This window comes from Myotis myotis, unplaced genomic scaffold (genome assembly GCF_014108235.1).
Source record: "Myotis myotis isolate mMyoMyo1 unplaced genomic scaffold, mMyoMyo1.p scaffold_m19_p_6, whole genome shotgun sequence".
NCBI classification, from domain to species: domain Eukaryota; kingdom Metazoa; phylum Chordata; class Mammalia; order Chiroptera; family Vespertilionidae; genus Myotis; species Myotis myotis.
In genome coordinates, this window is record NW_023416368.1 from 100166009 (window position 1) to 100189833 (window position 23825).

The 23825-nt window shown below is 53.8% G+C and overlaps 1 protein-coding gene across 5 annotated transcripts; it reads left to right on the forward strand.

The window, feature by feature from the left end:
• The first annotated feature begins 233 nt into the window (after positions 1–233).
• TNIP3 (TNFAIP3 interacting protein 3) lies at positions 234–23639 on the forward strand. Of its 5 annotated transcripts, XM_036314788.1 has the most exons (12): positions 235–501; positions 628–714; positions 5090–5170; positions 7657–7722; positions 8843–8974; positions 10036–10164; positions 11722–11841; positions 13286–13411; positions 14506–14556; positions 15766–15864; positions 19191–19251; positions 23084–23639. In XM_036314788.1, the coding sequence occupies exons 2-12, from the start codon at positions 679–681 to the stop codon at positions 23113–23115; spliced, it is 933 nt and encodes a 310-aa protein (XP_036170681.1). In that variant the 5' UTR covers positions 235–501; positions 628–678; the 3' UTR covers positions 23116–23639. The 5 variants fall into 5 exon arrangements, with proteins under 5 accessions (XP_036170682.1, XP_036170681.1, XP_036170680.1 ...); XM_036314787.1 differs by having other exon boundaries at positions 235–714; XM_036314790.1 differs by having other exon boundaries at positions 236–714; positions 7398–7722.
• Positions 23640–23825: the final 186 nt, after the last annotated feature.

A 23825-nucleotide genomic window follows, 5' to 3' on the forward strand; every position in this document is an offset into this window, starting at 1 on the left:
GCCTAGGAAAGTGCAGCCTTGAACCCGAGAGCCACCTTTAAACATTCTGCCAACATAGGAGAGAAGCCGTGCACACAATGCCAATCTCCTCTGTACTGAATGGTTTTCTCTCTTAGTTCCATAAAATTAGCAGAACTTAAAGAACAACAGATGACTCACTAAGCCCCACACAGCTCAGCGCACATTCAGGAGGCGCTGCCCGAAAGCCTGGCCTGAGGGACACGGTGAGTGAGCTGGAAGGAGTCAGCGGTCACCTCCCGGCTCTGGGAAATGCAGGGAGGTGATGGCAGTGACTTCCCCTCCCTGGAGGACGCTGCCAGGAAAGGAAGAATGGCGATTTACATACCACAGCCGGCTAATCCACCCCTAGCCTCTGAGTCACAGCCTGCCGGCTTGAGACATCCCGGGAAATCCCTGCTTGGAAGAGAGGAAACGTTAAAATCGCAGTTGCTGGGCTTGTAACCATTCCGTGCAGCTTGCGTCCTGGCACGCTGTTCCCTTGTAAGGAAGAGACGCTGTCCCTGTTTTCCACGCACTGCGGGCTTTTTGAAACTTTGTATGCTTGGCCTCCCTTGAAACGACATCTCAAGAGCCATTTTCTTTCTTCTTTTCCTTCTGTTCTCCAAGACACCAGGACAGACAGCCCCCCCGGCACACCCTGAGCAGGGCACGCGGAGAATGAGCACTGTGGAAGGCGCCACGGAGCCCGCGGAGGTAAGAGCATGCTCGGGGAGGTGGGCACACCCCAGCCTACAGCGTCTCTAAGGGTGCAGAGATGAACGAGAGTGGACACAGCCAGGCTGCTCTTCAGCTAAGATCCGCTCTGCATTTTAAACAATGCAATGCAGTAAAGACACGAGAGCTGGGAGGCATCGCATTGTCTTTGCCGTCTCTGGGCTGTATTTCTTCCTTCGCTCAGTGAGAGATTAAATCCGTTTCTTCCCAAGTCGATGTGCTTCATGTTTGGCTCTTGATTTAGAAGAACTTGATTCAATGTAAAATTTAGAAAGGATATTATATTAATGTGGTTGGAAATACAATGTGTTATTGCAATAGAGTAACCATAGTAAAATATTAATATACTAGAGGCCCGGTGCACGAATTTGTGCATGGGTGGGGTCCAGCGGCCCCAATGGGGTCCCATCAGGGGCAGGGCCAGCTGGGGGGAGGGGCTTCAGGCAGTTGGCTGACCGTCCGGCCCCTGATCAGGGTGTTGGGGGCCAATTGTGGGCCAGGCTGGACATGGGGAGGGGCCAAGGGAGGACTCCAGGACATATCTATCCCATCCTGCTCATTCCATATTGGCCGGACCCCAGCAGCAAGCTAACCTACCAGTTGGAGCATCTGCTCCCTGGTGGTCAGTGCACTTCATAGCGAGCTGTTGAGCGGCCTTAGCATATCATTAGCACATTACGATTTGATTGGTTGAACGGCTGACCGGACGAAGGGCCACTTAGCATATTAGGCTTTTATTATATAGGATATATTTGGAATTAGTACCATTGTCTTTGTTTGGTTACTGGTTACTACGACAGATATTATTTGAATGAATGAATGAACGAACAAATGTGCTTTCTTGATGTGCTTTTTAAAAGAGATAACCAAGACATCATGGGAAACTATGTGAGACTCATTTGCTCACTTCGGTATGTAACTGAGCAGCACCAGACCTGCCTGGCGCAGGGTGGTCTCGTTACTGTGGTAAGTGAGAGGGAAACACCCCGATGCTCCGAATGGATTATGTTTTATGGGGGATCCTTGTTACATAACTGGGCCCTTAGTAGGACCAATGACGAAAAATCTGCACTTCTTGCAATATCAGATGCCTTCATTAGCAACTGGATAGCAAAGCAAATGTAAATGAAAAGATCCCTGAAACGTTGTTTAATAGGATTTGCTTCATGTGAACACATGCCTGAGACATAGGAACCATGGCAAAGTGTTGGCTAATCTCCAGAGAAGCTTCTGGTGATAATTTATGCTTGTAAGCCATCCCTGTTCCTGTTCTCTCCCCCTCCCTCCTCTCCTTCTCTATTTCTTCCTCTGTCCCCTCCCTCCCTTCTCTCCCTCTCCTTCCCAGAACTGTATCTAGCTTTTCAATTACTCTTATTTATAAAATAAAAATTAAGGATCCATATATTTCATATTTTTTCAGAGAAAATTATATGTGGAGGGGAAAGAATGCACACCATCTGATTACTGTTAACCCAGATTCCCAGAAGGCAGGGCCATACAAATGTTTGCTGATCCCAGTCTTTTTCTATATCGCAGATACAGAGGAGACCCGTACATGTTCCCGGGCATGGTGTGACATGGGAGAACCTGGAACGTTAGCATGAATCCATGTTCCTGGACATGGTGTGACATGGGAGAACCTGGCATGTTAGCACGAACCATGTTTGGGGCATGGTGTGACATGGGAGAAACTTGAACGTTAGCATGAACCATGTTTTCGGGCATGGTGTGACATGGGAGAACCTGGCATGTTAGCATGAACCATGTTCGGGGCATGGTGTGACATGGGAGAACCTTGAACGTTAGCATGAACCATGTTCCCAGGCATGGTGTGACATGGGAGAACCTTGAACGTTAGCATGAACCATGTTCCCAGGCATGGTGTGACATGGGAGAACCTTGAACGTTAGTATGAATCCATGTTCGGGGCATGGTGTGACATGGGAGAACCTGGCACGTTAGCATGAACCCATATTCGGGGCATGGTGTGACATGGGAGAACCTGGCACGTTAGCATGTACCCATGTTCCCAGGCATGGTGTGACATGGGAGAACCTTGAACGTTAGCATGAACCCATGTTCACGGGCATGGTGTGACATGGGAGAACCTTGAACGTTAGTATGAACCCATGTTCACGGGCATGGTGTGACATGGGAGAACCTTGAACGTTAGCATGAACCCATGTCCCTGGGCATGGTGTGATATGGGAGAACCTGGTGTGTTAGTATGAACCCATGTTCGGGGCATGGTGTGACATGGGAGAACCTGGCACAGTAGCATGAACCACGTTCTGTACATGGTGTGACATGGGAGAATCTTGCACTTTACTATGAATCATGATGACCTGTGGGATTTGTGTAAAATAGAGGCGGATAAGTAGGTGGGACACAGAGGAGTTCTGGGCAGTGAAACTACTGTGATGCCACAGTGATACGCCTGTCACTCACTCTGCCTCTGTCCAAGCCCATAACGTGGGAAACGCCAAGAGGGGACAATGCTAACGCACACCATGGCCTGGCGGTGGTGATGTGTCCGTTCAGGTTCACTGGTGTAACAGGTGCCCCTCGGGTGGAGTGGTGGGGAGTCTACACGCGTGTGGGGGCAGCAGGAACACGGGGAATCTCTGCGCCTCCCACTCAACTGTGCTATGACCCTGAACTGCTCTAAAAATAGCCCATTAGAAAGAAAGTAGAGCTGCCCTGGCCCCGTTCCAGAAATGCTGGCTCAGTGCCCACTGCCCTGTGGGTGGCTGGCTCTCACGTGACCCGTGGCTGCGTGAGAGCCTTGGGCCTGGCATTGGCCGTGGCCCCTCTGCTCTGTGAGCTCAGGGCACACTGGACAGGGCTGGCTCTCAGCCTGTTCCTCCCAGGATGCCCAATATCTACTCTGGACGTCTTCCCCCAAAAGGGAAAGCCTGAATGCAGCTCCCGGCACAATTGTCGCCTGGGTTCTGGGGCCACTCTGGCACCGCCAGAGCCACTTGCAGTTGGAATGTCACTTTTAATCTTCTTTCTGTTAATCCTCACCCAAGGATACCCCACTCCCCCATTGATCGTAGAGAGAGTGGAAGGGGGGGGCACACAGAGAGAGAAACATGGATGTGAGAGAGACACATCATCTCATTGCTTACCCTCCTCCCCCTGCCCCCATGTGCCCTGACTGGGGACAGGGATCAAGCCTGCAACCGAGTTACGTGCCGATGCTCGAATTGCTGAGCCAAACAGGCTAGGGCCAGAGTGTCGCTTGTAAAGGCTGGTTTGAGTTGTGCATGGGTCTGAATGGGAAGAAGCAGGAACGTTAAGAGCAGCATCTACAGACCTGCAAAGGGCACCACCCTAAGGCGCCGAGGGAGGCGTGAACAGAGAAGGTGGGAAGGCAGTTCATAAATCATCGCTAAGGAAAGAAGCCCTTGACAGCCCATGACGATTGCGAAAGGGCATTTCCTGGCTGTCTCCGGAAGGCCAACGTGTTCTGAATGCGTTTCTTAATCGCGCCTGAATATCTTTAAGCAGCTTTGTGGTCCACGGTAACTTGAGCCTGAAACCCAACAGCAGATTTAGGGACTATCGCCGAAGCATGTATCACTGCACAGAGCTGAGCCAGTAGCAAGACTGCGGAGGGAGTGCCTACATCATCATCCCTGGGGCGGAGGGCAGGCCATTCCTAGAGCTGCTGCGCTTTCTTTAAACGAAAACTCCCAGCCCTGGTCAAACAACAACAAACGACCCTGACAATTTGTCACGTAGTGTCTCTATTCAAAGGGCTGGTTAAAATGACATTATCCCACACGTTCTACGCCCACCCCGCCGCTATAACGTATTGTATGATGGCCATTGAGGTAGCTGACTTCCTGTTGTTTTATAATCAACTTTCTGCCCTTTAACCATCTGTGCTGGTCTCTTTTCTCGCCGGTTCCCTCAGACCTCTGACCTGCACCAGGGCCGCCCTTCAGGTCACGGACACACCTACAAACATGCTTGTTCAGGAATGTTCCCGTGTAAATGCCCGCCTGCATCCATGAGACGTGTCAGGTTTCTAAGTGCATTTTTTAAAAAATAATTGAAGTCCAAGGTCATAAAATCCTAATTTCTTGATTGCCTATTCCATAGATGCTTTATAATTTGCTAGAGAATTATTTTATGTTCATTTATATAAGGATTCCAAGGTGGATGTAAGGCGTATGCACCAACAGGCCCCTTGAAGGACTGTGATGCGAGGATCGCTGCTGCTAGAATAGAATTGTTGTATAAGTCGCGGCATGGGAGTTTGCCAAATGCGTGGAGTTTGTGAAGGACAGTATTTTTCCTGTTTATTTTTATAGTCTATTTTGTTTCACTTTTTTTTTTTTTCAAGTGTGCTGACCCATCCAGAGGAAAGAGCTCGACAAATCCTCTTGAACGAAAGATAAGGTGCCTGGAAAAACAGAGAAAAGAGGTAACTGTGAGTTGAATCAACATGCGCCGTGGATTGGGGCTGAGAATAACACAGAGAGTGTATCACCCGGATGCACCTTTCATTTTGTTACGGGGTCACAGTCACTACCGCTAGGGCAGTGATGGCGAACCTTTTGAGCTCGGCGTGTCAGCATTTTGAAAAATCCTAACTTAACTCTGGTGCCGTGTCACATGTAGAAATTTTCTGATATTTGCAACCATAGTAAAACAAAGACTTATATTTTTGATATTTATTTTATATATTTAAATGCCATTTAACAAAGAAAAATCAACCAAAAAAATGAGTTCGCGTGCCATAGGTTCGCCATCACTGCCCTAGGGGCTGGACTTCATTAGGGTGAGAGCAAGTGCTTTTCTTAGTCACCTACTTATCTCCTACTTGCTCTCTCAGTACAAATGAATGGCAGTCATAAATCCCAGGATGATAATCTTAATTTTCTTTAAACTTAGAGCTTATCCCCTGTACCTGTGTCCTTGCAACCTGACACACTGTCCCAGGCTTTAACTATAGCTGGCTTAGGTGCTACGATTTCGTGACCTGGGGTCCGACTGACAGGGGTTGAGGAGTGGTACCATAAAGAACGTTTGCTTCTCAGGTGTCATCGGGAATGTGACGGGTACTGTGTTTTTGAGTTCTGAATTTCTGAGTTTAATGAAGGTTTGAATCTCTTCATTCTTCTCTGCCGGGGTTCTTGTTCCAGCATCAAGAAGGGCTCAGGAAATCTGGAGAAGGCTGTGCGTAGGTTAAATAGTCCAGGGGTGAAGCATAATTTTGAAAGGCATTTGGGGGTCAGAGGAGCTTAGCTAAAGGAGCTAAGTTCTAAAGTCTAAGGTCTTAAGGTCTAAGGTCTCCTCGTCTCAGGACCCCATGCTTTTTATTAACACAACTTGTCCTGAGGTGAGGCAGAGATATACACTTCAAAGGGTCAGGGTTTCGTACAGAGTCCATTGTCAGATGGGGGGAATTAGCTTACGGCTGTTCAGGTGTTTGGCCAGTAGGAGGCAATAACATGTCGATTAAGATGCCCTGAGCCAGTGGTCGGCAAACTGCGGCTTGGCAAACCGCGGCTCGCAAGCCACATACGGCTCTTTGACCCCTTGAGTGTGGCTCTTCCACAAAATACCGACTTCTGCGCATGGGGCACGAAGTTTCAATCGCACTGTACGTGCCTGCTCCCACGTGATATTTTGTGGAAGAGCCACACTCAAGGGGCCGAAGAGCCACATGTGGCTCGAGAGCCGTGGTTTGCCGACCACAGCCCTGAGCTGTCTGGCAGCCAAGCAATCATCCCTTTTCAGGTTTGGGGAAATGCCATCAGCCATTCCCAGATGCAGCCCTGCTGTTATGCTGGCATTGGTCTCCGGCACTTCTCAATGGGGGGGTGGGGGGGAAGAGGTGAAAAAAGTAGCAAGTGTAGCACCGTGTATGTTGTCAATTCTGTAATTGCTCCCCTAAACTGTTCCGTGTATGACATCCTTCCTGCTGCTCCTCCGTGCCCTCTACTCCCTGTGGTGCTGCATAAAATACCAGCCCCCCGGAAATCCGAGCCACAGCGAGGCACGCTACCATGGCTACCATGGCACAGAAGGCCGATCCCTAAATGCCAAGAGTTCAGGTGTATACTCTCACAAGAAGTGCCCACCTGTGTTCCCAGCATAAGAATTACCTCGTAGCTGCCATTCTGGATTAGATAGTTTGATTTGCAATCAGGAGAAAGTCGTGCTACTTTTTAGCCATGTGGCTGTTTTCTGCATGGATGTCTGCTGGTGGTTGCTAGAGTTTCTCTGCATCGGGAATTTGCACATTCCCGTTACAAGAAAACTTAAAACACAGGTCATAGTGTCTGTTCCTTCCTTCTATGTAGCACATAGTTATTTTTTTAAAAAAAAAACTTTCAAACTGCTTGCCACGTAAATTATTTCTAAATATTGTCTTATGACAAAACTATTATTCCTCGAAAATCTATACTTGAAAAAAGTCATAGTATCCATTTGTTGATCCATATTACAAATCACGTGTGGATTTTTAAAAAGCCCATTATTGCAAGCAAATGATACTCAGTTAATGGGTTTGGAATTTGTTAGTATAAACTCTGCTTTTAAAAAAGCTGGGAGAAAGATTTCATTATAATAATCAACATAAGCACATAGAAACATAGGGAAAGGTTTGAAAAAAAAGACCTTTCATATTTTAATGAATCTTACAGAAAACCCTCAATACTTAGACATTCTTACCAGATTCCGGTTGGATTAAACAAAGATAAAAATTCACGAAACTAAGCCACGCTAACGGTGCTAATAACACGGTCGGTGGACTGGCCAAGACACGCCGACGGCGACAGCGTTTCGAGAACACCGCCTTCCCCCGGGTTTCCAAAACCTCAGCAACCTCACACGGACTTCCTGCTGGCCAGACGTCCACACGGGCAGACCCTTTGCTGACTCACCACGTGTTCACGGTTGCAGCTCCTGGAGGTGAACCGGCAGTGGGACCAGCAGTTCCGAAGCATGAAGGAGCTGTACGCCGGGAAGGTAAGCGCCTGCCTGTCCCGGATCTGCTTCCAGCCAATCACTGGGGGAGCCAATGGGGTGCTGGGATCCCAGGGGCGGGACTGGTGCGGAGCCAGCAGCTGAAGGAGGGATGCTGAGGGCACGGCTGCCCCTGGGCCCTGGAGGTGAATGCCCGCTGTCCGTGCCTGGTCTTGGCAATGGCTCACATCCCCTCTGGAGCCATCGCGGGAGTTCTCACGCACTTGTATTGGGGCGCATGGGGCACCTGGCCCGGGTGACAGGACCAGGGCCACAGACACGCAGCTTACCTGTGGGTGAGGTCAGTCTCAGGTGCACCCGTGTCACGCCAGGCCAGCTCTCCGATTCCCTCACTGGTCGCCATGGCGACTCTGCACAGGGACACAGTGGCCCCAGGGGAGACGACAGGTTCTTTCTCAAGCAGTGTTTGCTTTGCTGTCAAGAACTTTTTTGGAGAAAATATCTTTTAAGAGGTCCAAGTCAATGTAGAGTTTAACATCCTCCCACAGCACAGCGAGGAAGAGAGTGAAGCCCCTGGTAACTAGAGTGCAGAACCCGACCCGAGAGCACAGTGCGGGCGGGCAGGCGCCCTGCGGTCCTGAATCCGGGAAAGCGTGGGGGCCGCCACACTGAAGGACATGATCTGAGCACGTTTATGCTGCGTCCGAGTGGCTGGTGGGAGCGGGAGAGGGTTGGGGAGGTGCCATTCGCCCTCCCGCCCGGGAGCACCTGTCCTGCGGCCCCTCACTGCCGTCCGCACTCAGGGCTACAGTGGCCTGTGCGGGTCAGGCTGTGGGTTAGACGGGGCAGCGTTCCTCCAGGCAGACACCCCTGCCCCGCCGGCCACTCCTGGACAGTTGGGGGTGGAAGGCCAGGCCCAGAGGTCCCATCTAAGCTCTAACTGTGCCCTGGGAGGTGGTGAGGTTGGAGCCAGGAGGGAGGCTGGGGCTCTGGTCGGGGATGCAAATGCCCCGGCCTTGGTCAGGGCGTGGGATGGACCTTGTGTGGGACCCCCAGGAGCGGGGCCTGGTTGTCCCTTATTTGCTAGCTGAGAAGGCCCGGGGGTGTGGGCTCCAGTGGGGGCAAGAGGGGGGTCTGTAACCCTCTGTGCCGACCTCCCCAGCTTGCAGAGCTGCAGACGAAGCTGGAGGCCACAGAGCGATTCCTCAGCAGCCTGGAGAAGGGACGGCCAGCGAGCCCCAGGGCCAGCGCTGGGCCCGCGGACCTGGCCCAGGAGCCGCAGCAGAGAGAGGAGGTGGGTGTGGCCTGGTGACCCAGCCCGGGGGGGTGGGGGGGGCTGAGGACATGGGGCAGGGAAAGTGTGAGAGTGTGAGGGAGGACAGTGATGCAAGTCACAGGGCCACAGACGGACTCTTCTCAGGACCCAGAGGAAGGACAAGGCCACGTCCTCTGTCCACAAATGGGCAGGTGGACCCTGAACCACGGAGCTGGGGGCATCTTTCTGGGGCATTTCAGCCTCAAAAAAATTTAGCTTTTTCTTTCTTCCTTTTTTTTTTAACTCATATTTAACAATAATATGACAATACCTTGTATTGGTACAGCTGTTTTTCAGTTTACAGAGAGCTTTACAAATAGGTATTATTTTTTAAATATATTTTTACTGGTTTCAGAGAGAGGAAGGGAGAGGGAGAGAGAGAGGAGAGGAGAGGGGGAGAGAGAGAGAGAGAGAGAGAGAGAGAGGGAGAGAGAGAGAAACATCAATGATGAGAGAGACTCATTGATCAACTGCCTCCTGCACACCCCACACTGGGGGATCAAGCCCACAACCCGGGCATGTGCCCTGACCGGGAATCGAACCGTGACCTCCTGGTTCATAGGTCAACGCTCAACCCCTGAGCCACACTGGCCGAGCCAAATAGGTATTATTTTTGAAATCAGAAAAATGTAACATTTGGGAAGTCCCTCACCCTCCTTATCTCATCTGGCATTCCCAGCTCACCTGGGAAGAAGGCGTTACTTCTGCCCTTGGCAAGTGGAGACAGCTGAGCTGTGCAGAGATCAGGCGACAGGCTGATGATGATCGCTTAGGCCTGGGAGCGGGAACTTGCTCATTCGCGGGCCCGTCGCCAAGTGAGATCAGGGACTCTGATGTCTTGTCTGAGAGCACACAGCTTCCCAGCATGAAGGATAAGAGAAGGGTTTCTTTGATGCTAGCCCGCCCTCCACCAGGGAGCAGGATCCAGTGGGATGGACGCCCTGAGAGTCCGGGGCCTGGCTGTGGGGAGTCCGCGTCTGCCTGCCGGTCCGTCGGTCATCGGAACAGCGCTGACTTGGTTTTCTCGCTCTTCCCTTCAGAAGGAAAAGCAGAGCCAGAGCGAAGAATTACTCGCGTTGAAGAAAGAAAACAAGCTGTTGAAGGAGAACAATGCTGCCATGAGCAGGAGGCGGGAACATTATGAATGTGAAATAAAACGTCTTAACAAGGTACCAGGCGGGCCGGGCTGTGTGAGGGGCCCTCCTGGCGAGGCCCACATGGCCCGCGCTGCAGGGGCCCCCGGGCCGGGGCACAGGGGCGTCTCTGTGACATTGCACATCTCTCCTCCCGGGCTGGCCATGAGGCTTTGGGCATTCGTGTCCCTGCAGAGACTCCTCATGGAAAACCAATGAGGAGGAAATCTGGAGGAGAGGCAGGACGGTGTTTAGTTGGCAGAGCCACAGAGCAAGCTGGTGCTGGGAGCAGCCGCCTGCTTGAGGGTCAACCACAGGAAGCAGGCTGCTCTCAGCACCCTCGTCAGGACTCTGGCGTGAGGCTGATGAGGGAGGGGGTGCGTGCGTGTGTGTGTGTGTGTGTGTGTGTGTGTGCGTGTGTGTTTTATGGGGTAAGAGCTTAATTTTCGGGGGGAAAGGATCAATGAAATGCTTTGCTGTTGACTTTTCAAGGGCCATGTCATATGTGGACCGGGAGCCCTTGCAGTACACAGTTAAGTTGAGACACGCATCTCTCAAAATACTAGAAATGGACCAAAATCATAGACATTTTCTTCCTGAACAGGATTGGTGGTTGGCCCTGAAAATGCCTGGATTGCAGACTGTGCTTCCTGCCGCGGTTAACTGTGACCAGGGGTGTCGTTTAAAGCGGCGGTCGCCAACCGGTGGTTCGCGGGCCACTGGTGGTCCATGAGGTCTGAAAGTTGGCGACCGCCGCTGTAAAGTTGGGAGTTAACATGGGCCCGTGTCATTAACAGAGCGCACAATGGGCGGTGACCTGCTTGTTGTCCAAGTCTCCATGCAAACAGGAAGGGGCACTTCCAGAGCCACGGGGGCTCATCCCTCTGTGTTTTTTCAGGAAGGGAAAAAACTGGCATCCGGCCCAGCAGCATCAGCTCTGGGGGGGCAGGGTCTCAGGCCCCAGCCCCGACCTGCTGACCCAGGATCTCTGGAGGCAGCGCCCAGGGGCGGGCACGTCTGCTGCCTTCGGGGGAAGCTGTCCCTCAATTCTGATCGTTATTTGACTGAAGCAGAGACACTAGAGCAGTGGTTCTCCACCTTCTGGCCCTTTAAATACAGTTCCTCATGTTGTGACCCAACCATAAAATTATTTTCGTTGCTACTTCATAACTGTAATGTTGCTACTGTGATGAACCGTCATGTAAGTATCTGATATGCAGGATGGTCTTAGGCGACCCCTGGGAAAGGGTCGTTCGACCGCCAGAGGGGTCGCGACCCACAGGTTGAGAACCGCTGGTCTAGAGAAAGAGAGGCTAGAGAAGGAGCATAGATATGCTGTCCTTTCGCAGCGGGCGAGGTGGAGGGGCTGCCACAGCAAAGCCTTCAGAATAGCAATGAGGGTTGACTAACAAGCATCATCATGGAGAAAAGACAGAAGTGCCCAGGCCAGGAAACCCGAAGTCATTCAGTCATGAGAGCGGCATCCAAGAGGGAACGCTGCCTTTGGGTGCCGGGGAGACGATCACGGTAACTGTCACAGAAATGCAGACCATGTGCCTCTCAGGTCAACGATGTGCTTGTCTTGCAACACAGGCTCTTCAGGAGGCCCTGAAGGTCGAGTGCTCTCCGCTTCCCGAGGCCCGTCTGGGGGGGCCTGAGGCGGGGTGCGGGCACGAGGACATGAGGACAGAGATGGAGGTGCTCAAACAGCAGGTGAGGGGCTGCAGGGGCGTGAGCACGTGGAGAGGCTGGGCCGGAGGTCCGGCGCCCTCGGGCACCTGTGAGAGTCTGCTATTCAGTGTGTCAGAGAGAATCAGCTCATTTCGAAGCTTCTGGGCAGAATCCAGAACACGGCACCTCAGGCTGTTAGCAGAAGGACCGAGTCGGATGGGTTCAGAGGCTTGTCCCAGGTCACACCACGACCCTCCTGGCGCGATGCTGTGAGCTTCAGGGAGGCCTGCTTTATTCTGCAAACAGCATGAACCGGATCTCGGGCCGTCTCGTCTCAGACAATGGGAACAACTGGGCTGTGGTTTTGCAGCTTTTGGCTTCCGGGCTTTTGAACAACGAGGGTGGTTTTAAAGGGAATAATACTCCACACTGATCACCTCACCAAGGGGCTAGACCTGCTCCTCCGCCCTCACACAGGCCCGCCTCCTCCCCACTCACCTAGCCCCACTCATGGCTGCCGAGCCTTAAACATTAATATGTACACCTACACGGGAGTCAACATGAGATGTTTAGCTTCTTCCTCTCTCGTCGGTTACATTTTGTAGTCTTACAGACTTAAACTTGACGGACCACCAGGTAAAACTCATTGCCTGTTGGGGATGAAGGTATAATGTGCATGAGTGCTAACAGACAAAGTTCTAACGACCAGGTTCCCATATGCGTTGCAATTTAAGTCATGGTCTTGGAGGAATCCCTTTGCCTCATTCCCGAAGCTTCGTTTGCTGTTTCCTTAGCTCCACGTACTAGCCGTCCAGCCATTAGTCAGCACCGAGCCAATGAAAAACAGCAGCAATTAAGTCCGCTTTTCTCTTTGGTTTGCTTACTTTTCTGGAATATTTGGAGCATCTCGGGAGAGCTGTTCCACTGAAATATTGCTACGTTTCCTTTTCTGTAATTTACCTCCACAATCGCCTGTGGAAACCTGGGGACGATCATGCTTTGATTCCCCACATATGAGACTTCCGTCTCCAGGCTGTGCTCACCTTGTCACTTCTGTTCGCACACAGCATGTCAACACTTAGTGTCTCAGTGGTTGTTAGCAAACTTCTCTCAGAACTGCACGCAGGTGCCACACGTCTGAGCCCTGAGCCGGGGAAGGTGGCTTCTCTAAACGGTCACACTTACTGCGGGAAGAGGTCACCACAGCCATCCAATAGGCAGCAAATAATGACCGAGGACAATGCTTTTCAAAATATCCATGTTATGACTCTACTTCTGAACCCATGGATTCAGGAGAAAGTGGAGAAGGGCCAGCCATTCTATGCAGAGAGAAAGATAGAATCGCAGTCACGACAGCCCTGCGTGCTAGGTGTAGCCCCGCCGCGAGGAGACGGTCGCGGGAGGGAGAAGGAACACGCAGACGGACACCCCCGAGCCCCGCCCTGAGGAGAAAGGAAGCGCGGTAACCGCGGCGACTGTCTCCCAGGTGCAGATCTATGAGGAAGACTTCAGAAGGGAGAGGTCGGACCGAGAGAGACTCAACCAGGAGAAAGAGCAGCTGCAGCAAATGCACCGGACGTCGCAATCCCAGCTGAACCAGCTGAAGTCCGAGGTACACGTCAGGGCGAAGGGCCTTGGCCCGCATGTCTGTGCTGCCCGTTTACCCTCTCCCTTAAGGCAGAACGCGAGGCTCTGGGGCTTCTGGTATTTGACGCTGAATTTTTCTGAGAGGTCAGCACCGGGGATGAAACGATTCTTAAACCATCTTGTGAGAAATTGGGAATAACTGGGTATTTCTTTTAGCGTTAAGTGTAGCGAGGATTCCCCAGCAGCTGGATGCCAACGTTCTTTTCTGACTTCTAATTCTTTTGATCTTTTCCTCCTGATATTTATTTTGGTCGCCTGGGAGCTGGCCTATCCAGGACTCCCAACTCCAACCTGAAACTCCCCGGGGCAGTGACGTTGTGTCCAAGTCCTTGTCACGTTCTGTGAAGGGCCGAGTGGAATGTCCCCATCTTCCAAAAACAGGCCCGTTGCTAAGTGTCATTGACGTGTCTGTCTGGTGGGACCGAGGCGGTCCCTCTGGGGGCCCCAGGGTCACTGTGACTGGAGTATTTGGGAAGCCGGTGATGTGAGCCAACTCGTTGGAATAGGGTCTGTTAATGTGAGCTGCTAAAGTGAAGCGTGATCCGCTATATTAAAAGCAGACTCAGGAAGCCACCATGATGGGTAAACGCTAATGTGAATGGAGAAAATGCAGGGGACACAATTCTGGCTTAAGAAAGGAAAACGCACTACGAACTATCTGACACTGTTCAGGACGTGCCCGGGCCCCTGTGGGACCGGACACTGTGGCCGCCCCAGTTCCGTCCAGTGAGTACCAGAAGCTGTTCTGTGTCCACACCCACATCTGCGCCTCCCCGCTCCTCCATCCAGACGGAAATGTACCCCCTCACGCTGAGAACTGTAAGGGCCCCGAACACACTGCAATAACAGCGTGAACGGCCCACGTCCCCAGCCCTCAGGCGGGATTTCCGGGACGGAGCCCAGGCGTGTCCGGAAAGCCCGACGCCCGCCTGGTCTCCCCGGCGCCTCCGCTCCGTGGGCCCCGCAGCCCCCGGGCGTCCCCGAGAGCTGGTCCCTAGCAGCGTCAGGAGGAGCCATCGGACCCTTTCTGACAGGCAGGTGCCTGTGCTTTGTCCACAGGTAAAAGCATGCCGGCTGGAGCAAGAAAGGCTGGAACGGCAGTTGGAACAGGTGCGTGGCCGCCCACTGAACTCCCCAAGCCTCTCAGCGCCCCCCCCCGTCTCCCCCCCCCCGCCCCTGCGCTCCCCCATCCCCCTAGCCCCTGCGCTCCCCGGGAGGCAGCTCCCCGAGGCCAGTCTCAGGGCCTCCATGTCCCCACGGGGCCCGGCAGACCTGTGCTCACTGTGGCCGAGGGCCGCGGAGAGAGCGTCAGGGACCCCCAGCCCTGCACACATGAGAAACACATGCTCTGCCACACGTGACGAAGCCCGAGCCCGTGTGTTCTCACAAGGAGTCCTGTGCAGACCACGGCCGCTGGGCAAGCCCCTCCCTGTGGCCCTGCAGTTGCTGACAGTTTACGGTGGGAAACTACCACTGAGATGTCCACCTCTTTGGGGGAATAGGGCCCCCTCTCGGCCCCCACACTGTCCTGTCCCCCACGGCTGCCGTAGTCCTCTACTGCTTCCTCTCTGACTAGCTGAGCCCAAGGGTGTCGCCTCAGGTAAGAGAACTCCCTAGAGCGCAATGCGCGGCCCTTCTGTGAAGACAACTCCGTGAAGTTAACGCTAGCTACCTCTCAAGTCTTGCTAATTTCTTCAAAATTAGAAAAATAGCAACTTCACCTTAAGTAAGTCGGCTGTGAGCTCATCTGTGTCGGTCCGGGGTCCGACCTCCTCCTGCTGTGACAGAGTCAGGCTAACCCTGGCCCGTGTGGCTCCGCTGTCGAGCATCGTCCTGTGCACCAGAGGGTCACGGGTTTGATTCCTGCTCAGGGCACATACCCAAGTTGTGGGTTCAATCCCCGGCCGGGTCTCATACAGGAGGCAACAGATCCAAGTTTCTCTCTCACATTGATCTTTCTCTTTCTCTTCCTTCCTCCCTCTCTAAGATCAATTAAAAAAAATAAAAAAGACTACCTGGCCAGTGTGGCTCATTGGTTGGGTGTTGTCCTGAGCACCAACAGGTAGCAGGTTGGATTCCTGGTCAGGGCACATGCCCGGGCTGCGGGCTCAGTCCCGGGTTCGGGGTGTACAGAAGGCAGTTGATCAACGTTTGGCTCTCACATCAATGTTTCTCTTCCTCTCTCTCCCTTCCTCTCTCTCTAAAACCAATAAATTAAAAAAACGAAAAACTGAAACCAAACCATGTGACTGTAAAAGCAGGTGTCAGGGTGAGGCCCCGCTGCACCCACTCCAGTGACCGACGGCCTTGTCTCCTCAGATGCGCATCCCGGCCTGTCGCTGCAGCCTGGGTCTCCACCTGCCGGACGCGGGCGCCCCCGCCGGCCCCGGGGCTGTGCCGGACCTGCCGAGGCTCCTGGTGAGTAAGCCGCTCCCGGCCTGCGGGCTGGCCCAGCGTTCTGCTGCCCTGAAATCAGCCCGTCTCTGGAATGTGGCGTCTTAGCTCCGCCCCCAATCTGCAGAGTGACAGGGGCCACACACACTGTCACTGACTTGCCACAGAGACACAAACATTCGCTGCAAGGTGCCCCATTGAGCTCCGATCCCTTGAACAAACACACGGCATGTTAGATGGGTCGTTTTCAATGCCAGACCTGATTCTACCAAGAAGACATTTTTATGGATGTTAACGGAAAATAAAAAACACATTGAAACCTGTAAGGAATTTTTTTTTTAAGATACATTTTATTGATTTTTTACAGAGAGGAAGGGAGAAGGATAGAGAGTTAGAAACATCGATGAGAGAGAAACATCGATCAGCTGCCTCTGCACACCTCCTACTGGGGATGTGCCCGCAACCCAGGTACATGCCCTTGACCGGAATCGAACCTGGGACCCTTCAGTCTGCAGGCCGACGCTCTATCCACTGAGCCAAACCAGTTAGGGCTGTAAGGAATTTTTGTGAGTTTATTTGAGCCAAACTGTTGACATATGCTGGGAAGCAGAACCTCAACACATTGAGATAATGCTCCGGAGAATGGCGGGTTACATTTGTATTTATACATTTGCAATCAAAGGAGGGGCATAAGTGGGTTACATGAAATCCATTGGTGATAGATTAAGGATGTGGGATAAAGCAAAGCAGGGAAACCCCTGGGATTGGATAAAAGTAAAATGATGGACACACACTTAGGTGGGTGCAGGAACAATTAACATGATGATGAAGGAATTTGTGGCATCTGTCCTGGCGCCCAGCACATTTGGTTGTGCCCCAGGGGCTCCAGAAAAAGGGAAGTTACAAGTTACCCAGACACTTCAAGGGTATGTTATCATAAATGCAAAAAGACAGACAGGCTCAGTTAAGGTAAAGGTTGACCTTGTCAGTGAAGATACCGGCCTAGGACGTAACTGCCCACCATCACTGCTTTTAGTTAAAGTTTAATTTCAGACCATCCTTTGTGGTGACTTTAGGTCTCCGAGTTTGCGAGACTGCCATGCAGGCCTCCCCTGAGCTTGTCAGGTCAGCCTGTGGCCCCTTCCGTCCACATGTACAAAGAAAAGCAAAAGGAATAAAGCAAAAATCAGTTCAAGAGACGGCCTTTTCCATTGTCAACTTAGGTTGAACTACTGTGGACAGCGCTACATCTGGGCAAAATAGTTTTTGACATTTTCCAATTGAAAGGATATTCTTAAAGGGGCCAAGAAAAAGCGACCCACTTCCGTGGCTCTCCACGCTGTGTCCACCCAGACGGATGCCTGGACAGCCTGCCTGCATGTCAGCCCAGCACCCTCCCTGCCTCTAGTCCCAGATTCCACCGCCCTCCCCTACGCCCTCCATCCTGCCCGCACAGACTGTCTTCACACAGGGAGACAAAAGATGCATTTTTCCGTGTTTTGCATTTGGTCCAACCACTCCCCTCTCCCGCTGCTTTTACTATTAATGGTGCTTCTAATTTTGCAAAGAGTCTGAGGCTTAGCTGGGTTTCCCCAGCGGAGCACCCACAGAGAGCGGGGCCCTCTGAGGCCCATACTTCAGCATCTGAATGTGACTCAAGCCCTTTCACAAGCGTGGGAATCTTCAAATGCAGCTACGATTCCTTAAATACTTTTCAGAGAAGGCAGAAGTAAATTAATATGGCGGCAACGATAAAGAAATAGACATTTACTTAGATGTTAGCTCCCACAGGTTAAGGATTTGGAAGACTATTTCTGGGGTCGGTTGACTGTAAAACCAAAGAATCATCCAGGTTTATCTGGAAGTAAAAATGGCTGTTTTCTTCACACCTTCACTCATGCACAGGAGGGAGAAGTCCTCCTGTCATAAGAGCTCGTCAAACTTTCCCCGTCGACGACAACAGAGAAGGCGGCCGATCATGTGAAATTACCCCCCTAAGGCCTGCATTTGGGAAAGACGCCACGCCGTGTGTCCCGCCTGCATTTCCTAGCAGCGCTTGTGCAAACAGAATTTTGGCGTGGCGGCAGGATTCGCCAAGACCCGGAATTCGTTTTAAGAGGCTGCTCCGTGCTCGTTTCCGAGCCTGAGTGGAAGCAGGTGCGAGCGCGTTGGTGCAATGACAGCGCGTTCGCCCGCGTTGGGCACCTCCGCTGGCCTGTGAGGCTGAGGCTCATCCCCTGACCCAGTGCATCACCGAGGCAGCTCGACATAAACGAGCCGACGAAACCAGAGGCGATCCATTTCCGCCCCAGCTTTGTGTGCAGGAAGGGAGCCAAGGGCCGAGGTGTCCGAGGGGGTGCTGGGCGGGGGTGGGGGCAGGCTGTGCTGAGCGCAGCTTTCTGGTGTCTTGTCAGGGACTGAGTTTGGGGCTACCTCCAGTGGCCGGGCTGCCCTGCCAAGCTCCCCGTGGCTCTGGGTCGGAGCAAGCCCCCCAAGGTCTCTCCGAGAGGTGACGGAACTAGGGCAGGACAGGCGTGTACGCGGGGCCTGGGCAGGACGCAGGCTGGCACATGGAGCAGAGACAAGCTGCCTCGCGGGCAGGTCTGGCTCGGGTTGCCGTGCGGAGCGGTGAAAAACACTGGGCTGGGAGCTCATCTTGAACCCGGCCGACCACAGGCCGATTAAGGAAGGCAGTTCGTGTGACGTGCTCCCTGATGCTCAGCACTTAGCTGCTCTGAGCTGGCGGGAACTCGGGACACGTCCCTGGAGAGAAATCCAGGTCTGCACTCTGGCCTCTCCAGCCTGACACACCTGGGCACGTGGGCGGGTTCTCGGGAACAGTGGGGGCGCCCAGCTGTCCTGCCCCCCACCCTGAGCCCCCAGGGCCCGGTCCTCCCTCCACAGCTCAGCGTTCCCCCTGGATCCACCGGAAAACACCAAACTTGTCATTTTTCTCTCTGGTCTTCCTGCTGCCTCCTGTGTGAAGTTCTAAAAAGAACTTTTCTTTTGTTATTTGTTGATAGGAAATGGCTTTGTTTAATTTATGGGCTATAGTAAGTTTTACAGAAGTGTTTATACTTCGGCAGACAGCCAGACACATCTGAACACATCTGTCTTGGAAAAAGAAAATGTGCCACAACCCCAGGGCAGTCACATCTGGCCTTCCACGGGTGGACTGTGGGGGTCGGGGGGGGGGGCGGGAGGGGGCCCAGGTGCTGAGGGAGCCTCAGAGATGAGCGGGACCGCCAGCGGGTCAGGTAGAAGCTACCTTGTGCAGCCTCGTCACCCTCTGCACGCGCCCCTCTGCGCGTGTGACCCACACGCTCTAACCAGGCTTCCTGTCCACACAGCCAGACCGCCAGCGGGGTGCTCCGGGCCGGCTGCCCCCAGACGCGCAGCACGCAGCACACGGTAAGGCCACAGCTGCTCCGCACGTTCTGTCATGTTTGCGTCCTAATGGGGCCTCCGGGGGATGCTCACTTGCGTAGGTTTGTGTGGATGACGCGCTATAAGGTTGTGTTGCGCACACAGCTATGCTCCGCGCACCTGGGCAGGCCTGCCGTCCTGCAGAAGAACAGAGGTTCCCACCAGGAAGCGCGTGGGCCGGTTCTGGCTGCCGCTCCGCTCCAGCCTCAGAGCCAGGGTCCCATCTGGGCCAACAGGCAGACTTGGAGCGGGTGCAGCCGCAACGAGCTCTGTGATTCCCCTCCAAAGGCAGATGCTCCCCCCTCAGCCGGGGGGGGGGGGGGGCTCGCCCCACAGATGTTCCCAATGTCACTGGCACACGGACAGAGGGAACCGTGGCTCACATGTGTTCCCCGATGGCGATGGCAGACCCCTTCCTGGCCGGGCGCGCCACACGCCCACCTCCGAGCTGCTGGGGAGACTAGGAAGTCTCGGAGCGTGCCCACACCTGGGAAGACTCTTTCATCTCGTTTTCCTCTGGTTCCCCCTCTTCTCCGCCTTCCCGGAACCTGCTCCCCTTTCTCCAGCGTGTTTCTCACGCGGCCACCCAGGAGTGGGCCGTGTCCGCCAGGCCGGCCTGGCCCAGTTAGTTAGCATCACGGTCCCACTTCCCTCCGCACACAGGCTGAAGTCCGCGGTGCACGCGTGTAAGTCTCTGAGGACACACACCCCGGGCCCTGGGTGCTTCGCTGCCAGAGGCGTGACTCCACCCGGGAGAGCGGAGGCTGAACCCACCCAGCGTCAGGCCGCGCTGGAAGCTGAGCTCACTGAGCTCGCGCCTGGGGCCACAGAACGCGGGTTTTCAGGACAAGGAGCCCACGGTGGGGCGGGGGGAGAGCAGGGAGCCAGGGTCACCCGTGCAGCTGCCAGGCTGTGACCCTCACCTGTCCCAGGGCTGCCCCTGGCCGTCGGGAACGGAGCCCCTGGAGCTGTGGCGTGCACACCTGGCCAGCTGTGCACAGCTGCACGGGCATGACAGAGGCCTGGGCTTGGACCCTCACAGAGAGGAAAGGGGGAACAGGAAAACGGCAGCTTTCTTCCTCCTCTGCTTCCACTACAAACACCGCCGCTAGTTCTCAGAGGTGCCGAGTGCGCCCCAGTGAGAGCTTCTATTGGAAAGGCTGCTGTCTCCCACCGTCACCGCTGGGGACGTCTGCGATGTTGAAATCCGGTAGCAGAGTTTAATAGCTGAGTTGTCACCCCAAAATTATGATTTTCCATTTTGGATTGGTCTGGAATGAATATTAGCGATATTTTCTTCCCGAGTTACAGTGTAATCGCTAGAAACTGTAATTACTCAGAAGAAAATGCAGTAATATCATCAGGCCATCTCTATGTCACTATTAGATTCTTCCTGGACCAGTGTCACAGGAGCTAATCACGATATAAAATGGAAACGAGCTGAGATGAACCAGAATAAAACATGAAAAAATAGGATTTTACAGCTGGTATAGGAAACCTACTGATTTTTGTCTACTTGGGAAGAAATAGAATGAGTTTTGTGACATGTAAACATGCTGTGTGAGTTGCTACAGAGATAAATTTTTTTTCAAAAAACAAGCCTCTATTACACGTTAACCTGAGTATCTTTAAAGCACTGTTTTAATCTTCACAAGATGCTGTAAAGTAGTTTTTACTGTGAGACCACCTACAAAGGAGGGAACTGAAGCTTAGGACTGTGAGCAGCACGCCGAGTCCCCATAGGAAGACTCCGGCCTGGGGTGAAATCCCACCTGTGCCAACCCCACACCTGCGCTGGAGTCACAGCCCACAGGGCCCTGAAGACGTGCCCGTTGCTGCATTAGAAGTTTATCAAATGAGAGCTATGACTATGAGAGCGGGGCCGACCCTTGGGAACCGTGTAACAACCCTCGGTGATCTCCTCTTCCCGCGGACACTTGCGTGTGCTCTGTGCTGCTCACGGCCGCTGACCGCCTCCCAGGGGAGGCCCGGCCCTGTGCACGGTCAGGTGCGTGGCACATACTAGTACGTCAGAGTGACGAGGCCTGGAAGCAGGCCGGGGGCCCCCTGGGCAGAGGGTTTGGGGGTCTGCGTGTGAGGACCAGGATCGTATTCTAGAGGGCGGCAGCTTGCACAGCGAGGGGAGGTGCAGCGTGGGCGGGTCCCCTAAAAGTGGGGACGCAGCGGAGGCTCCGTGGCCACGGCTGGGTCAGGGGTGCTGGGCCGCCTCGGACAGCCTCGGGGTCACTCATCTCCCCTTTCTCTCCGTCACTGTCCGAGGCTGTGCTCCGGGGACGCACTGAGAATCAACCCTTCTTTCAGAAACTGAAGATTTCGATGGAAGTTTTCAAGGCATTTAAGACGCATCAGGCTCTCTCTCTGTGCCTGATGGGGTTTTTATACGTTGATGTCCACAGCTGTTAATGCTTCTGCTTAGAAACATGTGATTTGACAAAGAACATTTTAGTCTTGTTTCATCTGCTCTCAGAATGGGACGTACAATGACGTCCACATTCCTGGAACACTGTGACCTTGAGCTGTTTGTTTCGTCCTTGGCGACACGAGAAGGTCCGCGTGGGCCTGCCGCCTGCCAGTCCCCTCTGCGCCTCCCCACCCCCTCACGTGGGGGGCTGAGCTGGGTCTGACGTGTTCGCCCTTAGCGATCCGGGTATTTTGTGGAAGAGCCACACTCTAGGGGCCAAAGAGCCGCATGTGGCTCGTGAGCCGCAGTTTGACCACCACGGCCCTAGCACATTCTAGGTTGTCACTGAATAAGGCAAGCACCTCAATTCTTGGCATCAATCGCATTTTTTTCCTGCCGCCACGAGTGGGCCACTTGGACTCTGTCTTCTTGTGGCTCCCACTGAGGTCTTGTAACCGGAAACCCCCGTTGGGCTCGGGGTGCCTGTCGGTCGCTGTGTCCAATAAGGAAGGCAGGGTTGACCCAGATAAGGCGTTTGCTGAGAAGGCCAGCCAACCAAGAAGACAGGGCGCTTACAGGCATCAGATCCTATCTCAAAGCAGGTGCAGGAGACAGGATTATAAAGGGGAAGGGGCTGGGTGAGGAATGCAGCTACGTGCAGGCCTGGGGTCTGAGGATGTCAACTATCATCCTCAGGCATCAGGCAATGAGATGATGTGGATGAGATGATGTGGATGAGATGATGTGGATGAGATGATGTGGATGAGATGATGTGGATGAGATGATGTTTTGATTCCTGGTGGGTTGGCCTGACAATGCTTATCGGTTCTGTTTGCTGGATTCACAGCTGAGTCACCTCCTCAATCGCTTCGAACAGGCCTTGAAAAGGAAACTTTAGAAAAACGTAACCCCCTATTCACATAAGTATATGTGTTCTGAGATTTAAAATATTATGATTACTTTCAGATTAATTCAGATTATAAGTCCCCCCTATCATTATCTTCTGTGGCTTTGACGGCCGGTACTCAGGGCCATATTTTAAAAGGCGTTTACCTGGCAAGCTGTCTCTCTCTGGTTAAATACTGACCCTACCAGCAGCACGTATGACGCAGTGTCATAACACATGCCTTGCCCGCCCACAGGAGAAGGGACGGAGCGTTCCTCTCGGGCACGGCTGCCCCTGGCCGCACGGGGCCTCCCAGAGGGCGGGCACCTGCCAGCGCCGAGAGCAGCACCTGCCACCTCCTGCCTCGGGGGGTCTCGGCAGGCACCTGTGGGCAGCTCACCAAGAGACCATTTCTGCTTTACCAGCCCAGAGGTTTACGCTAACCCTCAGCCAGGAGAGAGGTGGGCTGTTTATTTTCAATCTGAAACGTCTTTCTGCTGTTTTCACAGGTTTCTCCTCAGAAAAGAAAGGTGACCAGTAGCCCGAGGAGCGTGGACGCAGGGAGAGCCGGGCAGGGTGTCGCTGCCTGTGACAGTGGCTCGCGTCCGCCAGCTGCCCCGTCACCTGCCCCGCCGCCGTGTGACGCCTGGGCCCGGGCAGAGGAAAAGGCTCTGACGGCTGAGATCCCGTGGGGTCTGCGAGGCCAGGTGGCACGGCCCACACACCGCCGTGCCCGCGGCACAGACTGGCAGGCGGATGGTGCGCCACTCCCTGAGACCCCAGCACATGCCATGGGGAGCACGGGGCGGCTCCGTGATCCCGGCAACCCCCCGCTGGTGCGAGGTTGTATTTGACGGGAACACACGTTCCCCGGGGAAAGTGTCCGCTGGTACAGGTCGGCTCTGAGGGTTTTTCGGGGGCCCAGCCTGCAGGCCGTTCAGCCGGCCCTCACTCCGGCCCTCACTCCTGGCCTCAGAGACCCAAAGGCAGGACCGAGGAGGTGTAGATCCTTGTGGGAACCACGTGAGTGCTTCGACCTGAATAAAATGATAAGCTTGCCACTTTTCCTTCCTCGAGGTGCGGAGAACGGGGCGCCGCCTTCGTGGGGGCGGCGAGACCGTGGGGGAGTCCTGGCGTGAGTGGCACCACTGGCTGCGCCCCGTGTGCGCCCAGAGGCAGCTCGGAGACCTGGGGTTTGCGGTTAAATGTGTGGTTTCCTTTCCTGTGGATTCGAGTGGCTGTTAATGAAAA

What these genes read in the sequence shown, in the direction of transcription:
- TNIP3 (XM_036314787.1), top strand. Translation starts at nt 679, where the DNA reads ATGAGCACTGTGGAAGGCGCCACGGAGCCCGCGGAG. An exon ending in TGGAAAAACAGAGAAAAGAG is followed by an intron (nt 5,171 to 7,656) that starts GTAACTGTGAGT and finishes TCACGGTTGCAG; the next exon opens with CTCCTGGAGGTGAACCGGCA. An exon ending in AGGAGCTGTACGCCGGGAAG is followed by an intron (nt 7,723 to 8,842) that starts GTAAGCGCCTGC and finishes CGACCTCCCCAG; the next exon opens with CTTGCAGAGCTGCAGACGAA.